Source organism: Coregonus clupeaformis, chromosome 19 (assembly GCF_020615455.1).
Source record: "Coregonus clupeaformis isolate EN_2021a chromosome 19, ASM2061545v1, whole genome shotgun sequence".
Classification (NCBI taxonomy): Eukaryota; Metazoa; Chordata; class Actinopteri; order Salmoniformes; family Salmonidae; genus Coregonus; species Coregonus clupeaformis.
The window spans coordinates 45,260,679-45,280,667 of record NC_059210.1 but is presented as its reverse complement, the minus strand read 5'-3'; the positions used below and the strand labels follow the sequence as shown (position 1 = coordinate 45,280,667).

Genomic DNA, 19,989 nt, shown 5'->3' with positions numbered 1-19,989 from the left:
TCCATTGTGTGATGACCTGCCCCTAAGGCTTCTGTCGGTCTGAGGCAGGTGTACATACACCGCAACCCAGTTAATTGTGTGTGTGTGTGTGTGTGTATATATATAATATATATATATATATATATACACACATATACACACACAACCGTTCAAAAGTTTGGGGTCACTTAGAAATGTCCTTGTTTTCGAAAGAAAATCAATTCTTTGTGCATTAAAATATCAAATTGATCAGAAATTCAGTGTAGACATTGTTAATGTTGTAAATGGCTATTGTAGCTGGAAACGGCTGATTTTTAATGGAATATCTACATAGGCATACAGAGGCCCATTATCAGCAAACACCAGCCCTGTGTTCCAATGGCACGTTGTGTTTGCTAATCCAAGTTGATCATTTTAAAAGGCTAATTGATCATTAGAAAACCCCTTTGCAATTATGTTAGCACAGCTGAAAACTGTTGTGCCAATTAAAGAAGCAATAAAACTGGCCTTCTTGAGACTAGTTGAGTATCTGGAGCATCAGCAATTGTGGGTTCGATTACAGGATCAAAATGGCCAGAAACAAATAACTTTCTTCTGAAACTCATCAGTCTATTCTTGTTCTGAGAAATGGCTATTCCATGTGAGAAATTGCCAAGAAACTGAAGATCTCGTACGAAGCTGTGAACTACTCCATTCACAGAACAGCGCAAACTGGCTCTAACCAGAATAGAAAGAGGAGTGGGAGGCCCCGGTGCACAACTGAGCAAGAGGACAAATACATTAGTGTCTAGTTTGAGAAACAGACGCCTCACAGGTCCTCAACTGGCAGCTTCATTAAATAGTACCCGCAAAACACCAGTCTCAACGTCAACAGTGAAGAGGCGACTCCGGGATGCTGACCTTCTAGGCAGAGTTGCAAAGAAAAAGCCATATCTCAGACTGCCCATCTTATTCTTTTCTTTTCATTGGCCAGTCTGAGATCTGGCTTTTTCTTTGCAACTGAATGAGTTTCAGAAGAAAGTTATTTGTTTCTGGCCATTTTGAGCCTGTAATCGAACCCACAATTGCTGATGCTCCAGATACTCAACTAGTCTCAAGAAGGCCAGTTTTATTGCTTCATTAAATCAGCACAACAGTTTTCAGCTGTGCTAACATAATTGCAAAAGGGTTTTCTAATGATCAATTAGCCTTTTAAAATTAGCAAACACAACGTGCCATTGGAACACAGGACTGATGGTTGCTGATAATGGGCCTCTGTACGCCTATGTAGATATAACATTAAAATCAGCAGTTTCCAGCTACAATAGTCATTTACAACATTAACAATGTCTACACTGTATTTCTGATCAATTTTATGTTATTTTAATAGACAAAATAATAATAATATGCCATTTAGCAGACGCTTTTATCCAAAGCGACTTACAGTCATGTTTGCATACATTTTTACGTATGGGTGGTCCCGGGGATCGAACCCACTACCCTGGCGTTACAAGCGCCATGCTCTACCAATGCTCTACCAATTGAGCTTTTCTTTAGAAAACAAGGACATTTCTAAGTGACCCCAAACTTTTGAACGGTAGTGTACGTGTATACATTTGACACACTCTAGGATGGTTTTCTAGAATGAGTCAAAAAAAAACTCGGCCGAGCTCTGTGGTTCCGGTCTGCATTGCAGGGGGGAGGTATTATGAGGTTGCGCCGGGTGTGGGGTTGACATTCTGTGTGGAGAGCTGAGGAGCGACCTCGATGATTCGTGGTTTGTCGATGATGCGGGCGGTGCGGTTGCCCTTCTCCACAATGCCGATGATCCAAGCCTGGTGGCCTTCGCCGTATTTAGGAGATTTGATCTCAGCACAGAAACGAGCTGCCTGCTCCCTGGGAAGACAGATCAACAGACCCCCTATAGATAGAGACAGAGGTGGCTGATGAGTATGTGTGTGAAAGAGAGGTGAGAGAACTTAGACAACAGACCGACAAAAACACATGCACGGCCAGAGACACACAAACATACACGCACCTGATGTCTCGGGGCAGGTGCCGTGCATGAGTCCGAACATGTTCCCGCAGGCCTTGGACACAGCGGCCATCTTGGCGAGCACAGGGAGGTTGTGAATGACGAACGAGACCTCGCTACGCTGTTGCCGTGCCAATGTCTGGGCGTGGCCCAGAATCCCGAAGCCAGTGATGTCAGTGGCGGCGTGAGCGTTGAAGGTGTGCATCAGACCCGCCGCTGGAGAGAGAAAAACAAAAACGACATCAATATTCACATTACATTGGTCCAAACAATGGTAGAAGTTAGACAGGAGAGAAGGAAAAGAGAGAAGGGGGAGAACAACTTGAGGACAGGCACTTGTTCTGTTGAGTCAGGCTGTGTGTGTACCTGTCCTGTTGAGCCGGGCCATGTTCATCATAGCTTCCTGATAAGCTAGCTCTACATCCTCTTGAGTCACCACCAGCTTGATCTTATTCCACTTGTCAGGCTGAGGGACAGACACATATACACATGACTTTAGACCACTTTTGAGGCACGGCAACGACTGATAAAGCTTTGATTGGGTCCAACTGTCCTGTACAGGTTGATATTTTTTGACGGATACAGATGCCTTGTTCATTACATTGACATTTTAGTGTTTAAGTTACAATACAGTAAATCAAAGGAGAGGTTAGTGTGTTGAGACTTACAATGTCCAGCCACTGGTGTACTGCCACAGCCACCTGAGTCCCCAGAGGTTTGGTGAGAATCAACACATCTCCTGGCACTGCGTTGTCTGGCCTGGAAGACATCACATCATCACCATAGCTATCATTACTATCACAACACAGAACATGGCTCACATGATCAAAGCAATTAGAGTTTAGAGGCTCAGAGAGAGAGCGAGAGAGAGATCTGAATAACAGTGAAATCCCCAAAAGAGTGAAAGACAGGAGGGTAGCTGTCTGTGAGTAGAGGGTTCTTACATGATAAACTCGTTGGGTTGACAGACGGTGGTGGCCACCCCCCCCAGGACCACCCAGGGGTTAAGAACAGTCTGTCCCCCCGTCACAGATGTGCCTGCTTCCTCCGATGCATCTTTGAACCCCTGGATGATTAGAGGCATCACCTTGTCCCGCTCCTGACAGGGACACAGAGACAGGGGAGGGACTATTTAGTGGCTGGGTGCTACACATTGGTGTGTGTGTGTGTGTGTATCGCCATGCACCTTTTCTGACAGTTTGTTACTGATCCCCAGTAGCATCAACATGTTGTCACATTCCGTCACTCCCATGGCGTACAGGTCACTTAGAACATTGGCACACGCAATTCGCCCCTATAGACACAGACAGGTATAAAGAAGGCATTATTGACATGATTTACTGTAGATATGAATGAAGATAACATGTACTCTGCTCAAGGTGAAAGAAACGACTCCAGTCCAAAGCTCTCAGTAACTACTCAATCTATACGATACTCATAGGACCTAAAGCATGTGAGGTATACCTGAAAACATTAACACAAAGAGGGGTACAGAATGAGAACCCACCATCATATAGGGGTCGTCCACTATTGGGTAGATGTAGTCTGTCGTCTGGACTAGAGAAAGGCCCCCATGTCTGAGGGGGATGACACAGGTGTCCATACCAATGCCTGCAAAGAACAGAGTTATTATTAAACTGTAAAAGTTATCTGAAGAATGGATGTGAATAAAGTGTGTGTGTGTGTGTGTGTGTTCATACCAAGTCTGGGCATGACGGCCCCAAGGAACTGTTCATCCTCTTGATAGTGGTTCTCCTGCAGGGCTTCTAGAAGCTTCTGTAGCACATCTTGGGGCACCTATTGAATAACAAGCAGATTACCTTAGAACTACAAGTCAAGCATAATCATCATCCTAATGTGTTGCATTTGTAGTGCTTTTCTCAAACTCACCACACTTTACATTGTATAGTTTAAAAAATAAAGTAAATGTCTATTCATTGCTCCCAAACATGATTTAAGGTTGAAGCTAGAGACACAGCAAGGAAACATTCGGAAGCAGCAAAGACTAAGTGGACAATAACATTCTATTCACTGCCATTATACCAGTAGCCAGTCTTTGATGTACCCTAATAACGCTCTGTTCACAACACCAGGGGTGTAGAAAAACCCACCTTGCAGCCCGTTCCTTTGAGCTCAGTGAAGCGTGTGAGTCTGAAGCTCTTGTCTAGCTCGTAGCTCTCTGGGTTAAATGACTCTCTGACAGACATGGCTGGAGACACTTTGGGACCTCAGTCAATAACCTGAGGACAGAAGATAGGGAGAAGGGGAGAGAGGGATGAGAAACATGGCTGGAGTCGCCACTGACTACACCTCTTCTCTGTTCAAACAATTAGCATCCAGGATCAGGATACAGTGAATAAGGAGAGAACGACCGAGGGATGAGTAAAGGAGAGAGGGTTTGAAACATGAAATATTCAGTTGTGGTGTCACTACTACTAAACTGAAAAGGTAAAGGCATAGTGGATGCTTATGCAGACATTTGATTTGAACAATTTACCCTCTGGTATCAATAGTGTTGAAGAATGATTTAGTACCTCAAAGTGCTATTACTGGAGATTAGGTTATAACTAAAAAATGTCCAAAGTGAGTTAACTTGCAAAAACCTAATCTAACTAAAAATGACTGCATTTATGTATCTTTAAGGCTGAATCAGTTGATCAATGGCTTGAATTTGTTGCAAAATCCTATCTAGAATAAAGCATAAATGAATCGCTCGATAAAAGGGAAAAGTTAACTTCTTAGATCAAATCAAATTGTATTTGTCAAATGCACCAAATACAACAGCTGTAGACCTTACAGTGAAATGCTTACTTACAAGCTCTTTCCCAACGATGCAGAGTTAAATAAGACAAATGAAAAAAGCACAAGAAATAAAACAAGAATAAAGCCATATACAAGGATTACCAACACCATATCAATGTGCAGGGATACATGGTAATTAAGGTAGATATGTACATGTAGACATGGGTAAAGTGAATAGGCATCGGATAGAGTGAAAGTATTCCTCTTTAAGGAATACCTGGAATAGTATAAAGTCATCCTTCTACCCCCCCCCCCCCCCCCCCCTATAAAAAAAAAAAGTGGTTGTCCCACTGGCTATCATAAGTTGATTGCACCAATTTGTAAGTCGCTCTGGATAAGAGCGTCTGCTAAATGATGTAAATGTAAAAATGTAAAGTAGCAGCAGCTTATACATGTACATGTGTGATAATGTGTGTGCGTGTTCGATTTTATATGTAGCATAAATCCATCCACACAGATTGTTCCATGGATTTTGTCTAAGAAAGGAGAGCTAGTATTTGATTGTTCTTGTGAGCTAGTGAGCACAGGTGTGGTTTTCTGAGATAATTAAGCAATTAACATCCCATCATGCTTAGGGTCATGTGTAAAAATTCCCAGTTGGCCATTATTTTGGCTACCACGGCTAGAAGAGGTCTCAGTGACTTTGAAAGAGGGGTCTCAAAATAGCATAGGGGGTTTAAAGGGTGTGTGTGTGTCTCAGTCACCAGATCTCAATCCAATTGAACACTTATGGGAGATTCTAGAGCGGCACCTGAGACAGCGTTTTACACCACCATCAACAACACCAAATTATGGTATTTCTTGTGGAAGAACGGTGTCGCATCCCTCCAATAGAGTTCCAGACACTTGTAGAATCTATGCCAAGGCGCATTGAAGCTGTTCTAGCGGCTCGTGGTGGCCCAACACCCTATTAAGACACTATGTTGGTGTTTCCTTTATTTTGGCAGTTACCTGTCGTTTTGGCCAAATTCACAATTATTCCATTGATACTCTTTAACATAAACACCTGTTTAAAGTGACAAGTACAGCCGAGAAAACACATAGCCCAAACGTGGTTTTACATTGAGCTATGTTTTCCTCTAAATCATCAGAGTATAAAAACTGTGCTTTTGTTGACCACTCACTGACATAGCAACCAGAGACCAGTTTCCATTTATTTATCCACATGTCTGTTTCACTTTGCAGTGACAGATTAATAGCAATGATGTATATATAAACCTTGAATTGCTGATGCTATGTATTGGCCAATAAGTGGCTTTGAGCCACCGGTTAGCCATATTGGCACTACCCAGAAGAAGCTGTCCTCCATAGGAATTAATGTAATTCTACAGTAATTCAATTAAATGTTTCAAGGACAAAATTACATGTATTTAAGAATTTTGTTGTTGTAGTGGGGACAGTAACATTAAAACGAAATGTTTCTATATATATATATATATGTTTGTTTCATGTTTAGCTTACATTAAAGTGTCTAATAGAACAAACGTGGCATAACAAATGTAGACATGAATAAATGCATTTCTACAGCTTCCAAAATATTTCCCATACGTAAAAATGTATGCACGCATGACTGTAAGTCGCTTTGGATAAAAGCGTCTGCTAAATGGAATATTATTATTATATATTATTTGTTTAACGTTAGGGGAGTAGTGCCAAGATGGAGGCGGGGTGGCTTCAAAACAGCACCTCCAGTCAGTCTATATATAAATCAATGATGAGACGCGTGGACGTTGGACATAGAATCAGACCTAACTAGTCGATCTGGTCATGTAATTTGATGGCTAAATAAAAACAAAAATAGAATACATTAAATATTATATTATCCCAGCTGCAGGCTAACTTGCGTCACTGTGTGATCCTGTATTTTATCATGGCTCCGGCTAAATTGTTGCGCTTGGGGTCCTAGTTAGACTTTGAGAGGGGCGTTTTTGACGCTCCTGAAACAGTGCGAGGAGGATGTGAAGTTGAGCTAGTGTGCGCCAGCTCAAATTAAATCATGCACCAGACATTTTCAGCCAACTCAATTTCGGCAGTCATAAGTGACCAATATTAATCAATTAACTATCTACAGACAATAAAACAATCTGTTATCAATAATTGTGAGCTTTTCCTGTCATGCAGCTGCATGATTGTAGCGTGCCAGAGAGCTAACGTTAGCTAAGTAATAGCCTGTTTGCTAATCAATGAATTTAGCTAGCTGATGTGCTAACTATTAATCAAGTGGGACATCGTTTGTGTGACTAAACGGGCTTCATACAATAGTTAAAAAGCGGATAAAAACAATACTGTATTCTTAATAATTTAAATAATCGAAACCAGAACGAAAAATAGCATTTTATGTTTCGAAGTAACCGGGAAAGCAGTGCATAAAAATGTCGGCGGTGGAAAAAATTAACCCCTTCCTGTACAGCGCCATGCGAGACGTGCTACAACAGACTTTGTAACAATAAAATAGCGAAATACATGCAATTGGCACACAGTTTGTAATCATATGCTGCATTAAATATATTTCAAATACCCCCCCTTTGCATTTATTGGGCTGAACCAGAGTTATATTCGTATAACATTTCCCCTTTAATTGCTCTCACCAGTTTATCCTTACCGGTTTTGCTTTAGCGGCGGGTCTCCCGAAACAAGAGAAGGGACAGTACCAGAATGCATTTGGAGTAAATCGGGTGACCTTGAAGATAGCCTGACGAAAAATCTATTCACTTTTATTTTTTGTTTTACAACAGAATATATTTCATTTTATCGGCGTTGGGAAATGCATAAAATAAATAGATGTACATGCGTCAGATAATATCACAAGGTGAGGACAGTCATCACAACGGGGGGGGAAATCTTGAGGTAAAGCACGAGATCACAAAGGGTCCTTCGCAAGGATAATGGCGCCTTTACCTCCCCTTTAAAGAACCGCAGAGTCTGGCAATAAAAAGTCAACAATGGATTGTACCTTTAATTTAGTCTTCCCTCCAATATGATAGAGATCAGTATGCAATCACAGATGTTCTAATCAAGTTTATAGAGTTCACAATAGAAACAGTGCATGCGTAATGTTATATGATTGTACATTCATTGTGAAATTAACTCAGAATTCCAGGTTATATGCACAGTATCTGTTTTTATCAAATGTGTAGTGTGTGGTTTTAACCATGTGGAAAGAGACTGATTTGTAAGTCGCTCTGGATAAGAGCTTCTACTAAATGACTTAAATGTAAATGTAAATGATCATTTTCCTTTTAAAATAATGCCTGAATGAAAGGTTTGCATTAGCCGACTTGCTAAATGTAATTTTAATCAGCTCATACAATTATACACCTTATATGTCAGGACTAAGGCACTGATAAGATGAGGGGGTACCATAGCATTGATGCATCTGATAATTACTGGATAGATCTGATATGACAGACTGGTCTCATAGACTAGACGTAACATAGTAAACGTAAATCTGAGACATTCCAATTAGTATGATATGTTACATTTGGTATGGTTACATAAGAAAGAAGGTTACTTAAGGTACATTTTTTAACATTTTGGTCATTTAGCAGAGCGACTTACAGTAGTGAGTTCATACATTTTCATACTTTTTTCGTACTGGTCCCCCGTGGGAATCAAACCCACAACCCCTGGCGTTGCAAGTGCCATGCTCTACCAACTGAGCTACAAGATAAAAACAAAAAGAGGGTGGTTGGCCGGGTTGGATGGGTAGGCATATAACGTGAACGTATAGCAAACCCAAAGGTTGTGTTCGAATCACATCACAGAAAACTTTAGCATTTGAGCTAATTATCAACTTTGCAACTACTTAGCCTGTTAGCTAACCCTTTAAGTTAACTCCTAACCCTAACCCCTAGCCTAGATAGTGTTAGCTACCTAGCCACCTCTAGCTAACGTTAACCACAATAAATTGGAATTCGTTACATATCATACGTTTAGCATATTCACAACATATTGTACATTTAGTAAATTCAGAACATATCGTACGAATTGCAAATTCGTAACATATCATACAAATTGCAATTCATAACATATCGTATGATTTGCATTCGTAACATATCATACGAAATGGATGATGGACATCCACAAATTAATACACACCATACGAAATGTAACATATATTGAAGCGAATTTGGGGGGGGTATCTCCAACCGGAACTTGAACCTGGGTCCAGTGACTGTCAAGCTAATGCTTTATCTGTTATCCCAAGAGGCCCAAACCTCTTGATGAAGTCGCTAGGTGTTGTGTTAAGATCACTACATAACCCCTTCCTTTGGGAGAGCATGTCCCCACACTTCTCTATACCAAGTCCCTCACGTGGACACACCTCTCCAATGGCCCCACAGCCACCATCCCACTTCTGACACCAATGTAGCAAATTTGGGGGGTAGCTCCAACTGGGATTCGAACCCAGGTCCAGCAACTGTCAAGCCAACGCCTTAACCGTTACGCCAAGAGTGTTGTGTTAAGGTCGCTACAATATTATACTAAAAGCAGTGTCGCGGATTTACGTACAGAATGATATGAAATGCTCTGAGTCCATGTTGGATATGAGGGTTGAGCCATGGGAACATAAACCATAATTTACAGTAGACAATTCCTAATGTCAAGATGTTTTCCCCAGTGTTTAGTAAAGGGGAGAAGGCTTTTGAAATGTTCCAACAGTACCAAAAAGGTGTTGGGCCCCTAGCAAACACTAGAGGAAGATATGAGCTCACATCCCAGCTGAAAAGTTACAGTAACCTAGGCCATCACCACTCCTCCTCACTCACAGGCCATGCTACACAGGACATAAGGCACCTTTCTTTTTATCACAAAAGTTATTTGAACCTTAACTCTAACCCTAATCTCTCCCCAACACTGTGTGTACTTGCTCGTCATCACTTCTGACAATATCACTTGATCTTCATATTCTAGCACAATTCTGACCAGCGGCGTAGGCAGAAATTGCTGTGTGGCTGGGCATAATTAAAAGTGGCTAGGCCATCATTTTCCAGCAAAAATACATATTTAAGTGAAAATTAGTGAAATCATTTTTTTTGCCATGGGGCAGAGAGAAAAATGTGCAGTTTTATAGCTCAGGGATTCTTGAAAGATGGAACAATTTCAATTTTATTTCCACAAATAATTGTCTAAATATTTACAACATTTTAAATCTATATTTTGATATACCAAAGTATCAGCTACTGTATCACACTATGTAAAGGAACAACCTCCTAAATGTGGGGTGGGGGGGGGGGAAAGGAAATAAGGAAGAAATTGGAGCATATTATGAATAAACAGGGAGTGGGGGATTACAGAGGCCTTCTGAAAGTTCTGGTGAAGGAGAACATGATGGACAAGAAAAAAAGGAGAGATATGGAATATGTTTTGAATTAATATGGAATGGAGGATCGCACAGAACTTTTGGAAGAGCTTGAGGAGGAAATGGAACATGACGAGTGAGAATGTGGTAGCAGGTGCAGTGATGACTGCTGAGAAGAAGTTGAGTGTAGAGGGAAGTAGTGATGTGAGGAAGGTGGGTGTCAAGTGTAAAAACAGCAATACTTTCTCCAGTAGTTCAGAGATGGAACTTTTTGAGGGTGAGGGTGAAGTACCTGCGGCGAGGACCGCCAAATTCGGGCCTCATCCCAAGGATGATAAGGATGATTTTGGCCCAGTGGGAGTGAGATTTGTAGAGTGAATGGATCTTTGCTTTTGTGGTGTCAGTTTGGGTGGAGGAGAGGTTGGGGACTGTTGAGTTGGTGAAGGTAACTCAGAGTGGACTCGTGATTATTTGAAAGAGGAGTGGGAGGCCCCGGTGCACAACTGAGCAAGAGGACAAATACATTAGAGTGTCTAGTTTGAGAAACAGGTGCCTCACAGGTCCTCAACTGGCAGCTTCATTAAATAGTACCTGCAAAACACCTTTCTCAACGTCAACAGTGAAGAGGCGACTCTGGGATGCTGACCTTCTAGGCAGAGTTGCAAAGAAAAAGCCATATCTCAGACTGCCCATCTTAATCTTTTATTGGCCAGTCTGAGATATGGCTTTTTCTTTGCAACTCTGCCTAGAAGTTGTGCACCGGGGCCTCCCACTCCTCTTTCTATTCTGGTTAGAGCCAGTTTGCGCTGTTCTGTGAAGGGAGTAGTACACAGCGTTGTACGAGATCTTCGGTTTCTTGGCAATTTCTCGCATGGAACATCCTTCATTTCTCAGAACAAGAATAGACTGAGGAGTTTCAGAATAAAGTTATTTGTTTCTGGCCATTTTGAGCCTGTAATCGAACCCACAATTGCTGATGCTACAGATACTCAACTAGTCTCAAGAAGGTCAATTTATTGCTTCTTTAATCTGCACAACAGTTTTCAGCTGTGCTAACATAATTGCAAAAGGGTTTTCTAATGATCAATTAGCCTTTTAAAATGATCAACTTGGATTAGCAAACACAACGTGCCATTGGAACACAGGACTGATGGTTGCTGATAATGGGCCTCTGTATGCCTATGTAGATATTCCATAAAAAATCAGTTGTTTCCAGCTACAATAGCCATTTACAGCATTAACAATGGCTACACTCTATTTCTGATCAATTTGATGTTATTTTAATGGACAAAAAAAATGCTTTTCTTTCAAAAACAAGGACATTTCTAAGTGATCCCAAACTTTTAAATGGTAGTGTATATGTAACAAAACACCTGTAAAAAAACAAAACTGTGAAAACAAAGTCACTTTTGTCCTCCAAAAGTACTCTGAACAAAAATATAACACAACATGTAAAGTGTTGGTCATGTTTCATGAGCTGAAATAAAAGATCCCTTGAAATATTTCATATGCACAGAAAGCTTATTCCTCTCAAATGTTGTGCACAAATTTGTTTACATCCCTGTTAGTGAGCATTTCTCCTTTGCCAAGATAATCCATCCACCTGATAGGTGTGGCATATCAAGAAGCTGATTAAACAGCATGATCATTACACAGGTGCGCCTTGTACTGGGGACAATAAAAGGCCACTCTAAAATGTGCAGTTTTGTCACACAACACAATGCCACAGATCTCTCAAGTTTTGAGAGAGTGTGCAATTGGCATGATGACTGCAGGAATGTCCACCAGAGCTGTTGCCAGATAATTTAATGTTCATTTCTCTACCACATGGTTTTAGAGAATTTGGCAGTACGTCGAACCGGCCTCACAACTGCAGACCACATGTGTGGCATTGTGTGGGCGAGCGGTTTGCTGTTGTCAACGTTGTGAAGAGAGTGCCCCATGGTGGCGGTGGGGTTATGGTATGGGCAGGCAGGCATAAGCTACGAACAACGAACACAATTGCATTTTATCGATGGCAATTTTAATGAACAGAAATACCGTGACGAGATCCTGAGGCCCATTGTGAGGCCCATTTATTTTAAGGTATCTGTTACCAACAGATGTATATCTGTCTTCCCAGTCATGTGAAATCCATAGATTAGGGCCTAATGAATTTATTTCAATTGACTGATTTCCTCAGATGAACGTTAACTCAGTAAAATCTTTGAAATTGTTGCATGTTGCGTTTATATTTTTGTTCAGTATAACTTGGATGGGCTAATATTATTTTTTGTTTTTAATTCTGTCAGACACCATAATAGGCATTTCATTTTTACAATTATTGTCCAACAAGTGCTTAAAGGTCTTGATTGTTTAATTATAATATTACATTCTTCAAATATGTAATACAAATCTCCACATTTATTTTTGTTTTGTTTTATAGCACTATTGCTCCAGGGCTAATTTCTTTAGCATTTTGGCATGTTTTTCTAGATTTAGAACATAAAACATTTATAAAGCAAACATTATCCCTTAGTTCTAGTACAGCAAATACTTCAAATCTTTAAGCATATGATGCAGAACAGTGATTTTTTTTGGTGCTGCTGTGCTGTTTGTTGCTACTTGGATACCTGCCAAACTTTTTGTTTTTTACCTTTAATAACAGTTGAATCTAAACTCTGCATTTAACACATTTACCAACTTCTTCGTTTTTTCCTCACTCTACTTTTTTCCTTCACCCCGGACTCTTTATCTGGACTCCACCAGCAGAAATGCTAAGTAGTAACATTAACGCTATGCCATCTAATTGCAGTCGCTGTACTCATAATATGCAGGAGAACTATCGCCTTATGGTGAGGATAGCGAAGTTGCAAGCCCAGCTTCAGATGCAATCTTTAGGCAAGGGCAATTTAAGTGTAGGATGAAACAGCGTCTGTGCCACAAGTAAGTACAGAGAGTAATATAAATCCCCCCGCCCTAGTCATTAGCAACCCCATTACCAGCAATATTAGACTTAAAAATAATCATCCAGCGATCATACGCTGTTTACCAGGGGGCAGGGCTACCGACGTATAGGCTAATCTGAAGAGGGTGCTGGCTAAGGCTGAAACTGGCGAGTGTAGAGAGTATAGGGATATTGTTATCCACGTCGACACCAACGCTGTTAGGATGAAACAGTCAGAGGTCACCAAGCGCAACATAGCTTCAGCGTGTAAATTAGCTAGAAAGATGTGTCGGCATCGAGTAATTGTCTCTGGCCCCCTCCCAGTTAGGGGGAGTGATGAGCTCTACAGCAGAGTATCACAACTCAATCGCTGGTTGAAAACGGTTTTCTGCCCCTCCCAAAAGATAGAATTTGTAGATAATTGACCCTCTTTCTGGGACTCACCCACAAACAAGACCAATACTGGCCTGCTGAGGAGTGACGAACTCCATCCGAGCTGGAGGGGTGCTCTCATCTTATCTATCAACATAGACAGGGCTCTAACTCCTCTAGCTCCTCAATGAGATAGGGTGCAGGCCAGGCAGCAGGCTGTTAGCCAGCCTGCCAGCTTAGTGGAGTCTGCCACTAGCACAGTCAGTGTTGTCAGCTCAGCTATCCCCATTGATACCGTTTCTGTTCCTCGATCTAGGTTGGGAAAAACTAAACATGGCGGTGTTCGCCTTAGCAATCTCACTGGAATAAAGACCTCCTCCATTCCTGTCATTATTGAAAGAGATTGTGATATCTCACATCTCAAAATAGGGCAACATAATGTTAGATCCCTCACTTCCAAGTCAGTCATTGTAAATGAACTAATCACTGATCATAACCTTGATGTGATTGGCCTGACTGAAACATGGCTCAAGCCTGATGAATTTACTGTGTTAAATGAGGCCTCTCCTCCTGGTTACACTAGTGACCATATCCCCTGCACATCCCGCAAAGGTGGAGGTGTTGCTAACATTTACGACAGCAAATTTCAATTTACACAAAAAAAGACTGCGTTTTCGTCTTTTGAACTTCTAGCCATGAAATCTATGCAGCCTACTCAATCACCTTTTATAGCTACTGTTTATAGGCCTCCTGAGCCGTATATAGCGTTCCTCACTGAGTTCCCTGAATTCCTATCGGGCCTTGTAGTCATGGCAGATAATATTCTAACTTTTGGTGACTTCAATAATCACATGGAAAAATCCACAGACCCACTCCAAAAGGCTTTCGGAGCCATCATCGACTCAGTGGGTTTTGTCCAACATGTCTCTGGACCTACGCATTGCCACAGTCATACTCTGGATCTAGTTTTGTCCCGTGGAATAAATATTGTGGCTCTAAATGTTTTTCCTCATAATCCTGGACTATCGGACCACCATCGTATTAAGTTTGCAATCGCAACAATAATCTGCTCAGAACCCAACCAAGGATTTTCAAAAGCCGCGCTATCAATTCTCGAACAACCCAAAGATTCCTAGATGCCCTTCCAGACTCCCTCCACCTACCCAAGGACATTGGAGTACAAAAATCGGTTAACCACCTAACTGAGGATCTAAATGTAACCTTGCGTAAGACCCTAGATGCAGTTGCACCCCTAAAAACTAAAAACATTTGTCACAAAAAATTTGCTCCCTGGTATACAGAAAAGTACCCGAGCCCTGAAGCAAGCTTTCATAAAATTGGAACAGAAATGGCGCGCCACCAAACTGGAAGTCTTCCGACTAGCTTGGAAAGACAGTACCTTGCAATATCGAAAAGCCCTCACAGCTGCTCAATCAGCCTATTTTTCCATCCTAATTGAGGAGAATAAAAACAATTCTAAATTAATTTTTGATACTGTCGCGAAGCTATCTAAAAAACAGCATTCCCCAGAGGATGGCTTTCACTTCAGCAGCGATTAATAATTGAACTTCTTTGACGGACTACTCTTTGAATCTGCGTATTTCTCCAAAGCTCAGTTGTCCTGAGTCTGCACAGAACTACCAGGACCTAGGATCAATGGAGACACTCACGTTTTTTAATCCTGTATCTCTTGACACATTCACGAAAATAATCATGGCCTCTAAACCTTCCATACTGGACCCTATTCCAACTAAACTACTGAAAGAGCTACATTTTTGAAAAAGCTGTTCCACAGCAACTCACTGCCTTCCTGAAGACAAATAATGTATACGAAACGCTTCAGCTTTTAACGGTACCAGAGCAAGGCTCTGTATCTGTCCTCGTGCTCCTAGACCTTAGTGCCGCTTTTGACACCATCGATCACCACATTCTTTTGGAGAGATTGGAAACCCTAATTGGTCTACACAGACAAGTTCTATCTTGGTTTAGATCCTATATGTCGGAAAGATATCAGTTCGTCTCTGTGGATGGTTTGTACTCTGACAAATAAATTGTACGTTTCGGTGTTCCTCAAGGTTCCGTTTTAGGACCATTATTGTTTTCACAATATATTCTACCTCTTGGTGATGTCATTCGGAATCACAATGTCAACTTTCACTGCTATGGTGAACATGGTGAAGCCCCAAAATTGCCTACCCTGGAAGCCTGTTTTTCAGACATAAGGAAGTGGATGGCGGGAAATGTTTCACTTTTAAAATCGGACAAAACAGAGATGCTAGTTCTAGGTCCCAAGAAACAAAGAGATCTGCTGTTGGATCTGACAATTAATCTTGATGGTTGTACAGTCATCTCAAATAAAATTGTGAAGGACCTCGTGTTACTCTGGACTCTGATCTCTCTTTTGACAAACATATCAAGAATATTTGAAGGGCAGCTTTTTTCCATCTTTGTAACATTGCATAAATCTGAAACCTTTTGTCCAAAAATGATGCAGAAAAGCTATTTCAAGCTAGATTACAATATTGAAATGCTCTACTCTCAGTTAGTGCTAAACACAGCTGCTAGAATGTTGACTAGAACCAAAAAGTTTTATCATATTACTCCAGTGCTAGCCTCTGGTTTGCTGTTAAGGCTAGGGCTGATTTCAATTTTTTGATAATCTCTACGATTTGGTCCTGCTGTACATACATACACATACGCTACGGTCACAAGACGTAGGCCTCCTTATTGTCCCTAGAATTTCTAAGCAAACAGCTGGAGGCAGGGCTTTCTCAGGGGTTGGGTTAAATGCGGAAGACACATTTCAGTTGAATGCATTCAGTTGTACAACTGACTAGATATCCCCCTTTCCCTTTTCCTTTCCTATTCACCTTATTTTCAACGGAAATATGGGCGGGGTCTGTTTAGGTTTTTTTGTGGGGGACTTCCGGTTAAGCACTTCCGGGCCAATAGTTCACAGCTAGCTAGCTAGCCAACAGACTCAGTATCGCTTCTCACAACTTCCCAAACATGGATTCACACAAAACTGGTATTTTAATGTTCGGTAAGGGGATGCCTCAATAACTGGAAGAAACAGAAGCTGTTCATGGAGCAGGAGTGTTTGACCACCAAACTTTTTTGAGGAGCGAGTGCAGTTGTGAGGTGCCTTTTGATTTGCACCCACCTCCTAAGGACGAGGCGTCTCTTCAGCTTTGTCTCAAAGCATTGAACTTGAAGAAACCACCAAACTGACCCCATGTGTGTTCCTATCACTTCGTGGACAAAAGGCTGACTGAAGAACATCCTTTACCTGAGAAGTGGCTGGGATATGATGCTCCAGTACAGACCAGAAGGTGACATCGCATTAGGACATCAACACATACAGGTAGCTGTTAGCTAGCTGCTACTCGCTAGCTATCGTCACAGATGGGTGTCCTGAATCAGGCAGAAGTTAGCTAGCTTAGCTAATTATGTTACTAGTTGGTAGCCACTCTGAAGTCCTACCATACTGTAGCTAGCTAACTGTTGGCTAGCTTACTCACTTAGCTGGCTAGCTTGAGGGCAGCCCATCTGATACAGTGTTGCTAGCTAACTAGCCTAACTAGTTAGTCCCTACAATGTTAGCTATCCAACAACTTCTGTCTGACAATGTCTCCCCTATGCCATGATTATCCCCATTATTGCTGGCATGTCACTGGAGATGCTCATGAAATGCTAACTAGCTAAATTATTAAACGATCAAGTGTTTTTGTTTTTTTTCCTAACCATGACCAGTAGGCTGTCTGTGTATTTTATTGCGTTAAACTTGTGGTCTCTCTTATGGGGGAAAATATCAAGGACAATGTTTCTGTGAAGATAGGAATGTGATTTTAGCTTTCTAACAAAATCATAGTGATAATAATACTTTTGCCTCGTAACTAGCCACGCTCGAGGGAGCTCAGAGAGCGTGTCAGTATGACGGAAACGCACCTCTTTACCAGAGTGCATAAAAGACTGAGATAAGAATGATCAGATCAGACTAGACGGAACTCAAGCTGCAGATGTTATCCATATTGGTCCCGACCCTGAAAATCAAGACGAGGTGAAGACGACAAAGTTGCCTCCACTAACAATCAATGTTACGGCTGAGTAGCTGTTCTAAGTATTGTATCTAAGGAGGTGAATTTAAGTGGGACCATCCTGTTACTCTCTTCAAACCCCACAGGGGATCATCGACGCGGCTGATTAGCCGTCCTCAGAAGACCACTTCCAGAACAAATGAAAGTAAACAGACGGCTAAGAAGAAGGACATTGTGACCTCTTGTGGACAATCTGAGCCTTACATCAGAGCCTTACATCTAAAAGAGAAGGCCCAATCGACCCTTCCCACGAAGGCCTGGGTCCAACAGAGACGACGAAGACAAACACGTAAATACATGCATTACTTCTTACCAAACGGGCGGCAGTTCTGGCAAAGTATTAGGATTACTACGAGCTTAGGTCCATGTGTATCGTAGAGATAACTAACACAAGTGGTTTTTTTCCCTCTCTCTCTTTAACTCGCCATCTTTTGTAATAAGTGTCATATTGTGTTAGTCCACTAGGGACCCGTTTCCATTGTATGAAGTTTATAATCCCTACCCATTTTTTATTTTTCCTTTATTTAACTAGGCAAGTCAGTTAAGAACAAATTCTTACTTACAATGACGGCCTACACTGGCCAAACCCGGACGACACTGGGCCAATTGTGCACCGCCCTACGGGACTCCCAATCACGGCCAGTTGTGATACAGCTTGGAATCGAACCAGGGGGTCTGTAGTGACGCCTCAAGCACTAAGATGCAGTGCCTTAGACCGCTGCGCCACTCGGGAGCCAGTGTATGTGTTTGTATCTTGTGTAAATAAATAATTGAATCAATTTGTGTGGTACGGAATGATCAGTAAGACCCGGGTTCATCCAGACTTAAAGAGCCTACAACTTTCAGAAAGAGACTGATATGGGCTCCCGAGTGGCGCAGCGGTCTAAGGCACTGCATCTCAGTGCTTGAGGCATCACTACAAACCCCCTGGTTCGATTCCAGGCTGTATCACAACCGGACGTGATTGGGAGTCCCATAGGGCTGCACACAATTGGCCCAGCGTCGTCCGGGTGTAGCCTGCCATTGATTAATTTAATCTAGTAACAATTAAACATAGTAGGTAATTATTTGATAAATAATAGTCATCACAATAATAAAGGCATGACATATTGGAGCCCCAGTGCGAGGAGTCTAAGATAGAACTAGGTCTTACTGTTGAATTCAGTCTATAGGAATTGTGTAGCAAGCGCATGTTGAGAGTGGTTCCTTTTCATCCAGATACTAGTAAGGAGATATTGACTCTGGTGTTGTATATCTGATGAAAAGTAATTGTGTAGGGGATTACTGAATACTACGAGCGGCCGGCCATATGGGCCGGCCGATTTAGCTATTCTGAGGAATGTACTCGTTGCCCATAACGTGTTACTATTTCTGTCTCTCGCGTTTCAGAAGCGCATAGACTCGGTCAGTATTCATTTCTTGAACTAGGACATATGGGCCGGTCAATTCAAGAATTTGAGAAGATATAGTTGTTGGCCGAAGCAAAGTATTATCTCTCTGTCTAACGCACTTCAGTAGCGTGAGTAAGACCAACGGCAAAAACATTTATTTTATGTTTCCATGTGTTCCAGTAAAACATTGCTAGCAAAAGAATTGCCGAAAGGGTTAACATGAGACGTCAGTTATAAACCCCTTCCCTTGTTAAAGGGGACCCTGTGTGTGCGTGGAAATTAGATTCCCTGTACAAGTAGGGTAGCTTTGCACTAGATGCTAAGCTAACGAAGGGAGAGCAGCCATTTTTGTTTATCCCTTGGTTCCAACGGAAGTTCCGCCCCTCGGGACTCCCGTTTGATTTCAGCTCTCTGCAATCAGTGACCACTGGTGTTGAAGATTCGCCAGTAATTATTTTTGAAACAATTAATGTGAGGGCACACTCTTAACCCACTGTTACAACGGGTTACACTGTATGATATCAATCCAATCTCAACTGGTTGGATATCATTGTCTCATTCGATTTAACCGGGAAGGTGAATCGCCAAACAAACCTTTTTCAGGGTTGGTCATTTGGATAAGGTCAACATTTATTTGTTCAAACCAATGCGACATTTTAAACTTTCTCCACATTAACCTAGATACAGCAACGCTTTTCAGGTTAATTAAAGTTTAATTTCCAGATAGCCTATACAGGTATGATTGATCATTATCATTGTTTAATCCATTCAATTTGCTTTTGCAAAGCTCATTGGGCCAACTCCAACGGTACTGGTCCAGTATTGACGGAAGTCCCGCCTTCACGGGAATCGCCAAACAAACCTTTTTCAGGGTTGGTCATTTTCATCCAGATTGATTTGGTTGAACAAAGGAGACAATTTAAACTTTTCCATATTAACCTAGATACAACAATGCTATCAGGTTAATTAAAGATAATTCCCAGATGGCCTATACAGGTATGATTAATCAATTAAAATGGCTTTTGCAAGTTCGTTAAAAGCCAACTCCAACATTACTGATCCAGTATTGGTGATTCAAACCGAATAAAATCGTTTTTGCAGCTTCC

General features: G+C 41.6%; 1 protein-coding gene across 2 annotated transcripts; it reads right to left on the bottom strand.

The window, feature by feature from the left end:
* Positions 1–1,490: 1,490 nt before the first annotated feature.
* Positions 1,491–7,470, bottom strand: LOC121531363 (selenide, water dikinase 1). 2 transcript variants are annotated; one of them, XM_041836603.1, is made up of 10 exons: positions 7,398–7,470; positions 4,105–4,233; positions 3,694–3,790; positions 3,501–3,604; positions 3,180–3,287; positions 2,938–3,092; positions 2,662–2,752; positions 2,360–2,459; positions 1,997–2,209; positions 1,491–1,879 (listed from the first exon to the last, which is right to left on the bottom strand). In XM_041836603.1, the coding sequence occupies exons 2-10, from the start codon at positions 4,198–4,200 to the stop codon at positions 1,665–1,667; spliced, it is 1,179 nt and encodes a 392-aa protein (XP_041692537.1). In that variant the 5' UTR covers positions 4,201–4,233; positions 7,398–7,470; the 3' UTR covers positions 1,491–1,664. The 2 variants fall into 2 exon arrangements, with proteins under 2 accessions (XP_041692537.1, XP_041692538.1); XM_041836604.1 differs by having other exon boundaries at positions 7,384–7,432.
* Between the last annotated feature and the right edge of the window lie 12,519 nt (positions 7,471–19,989).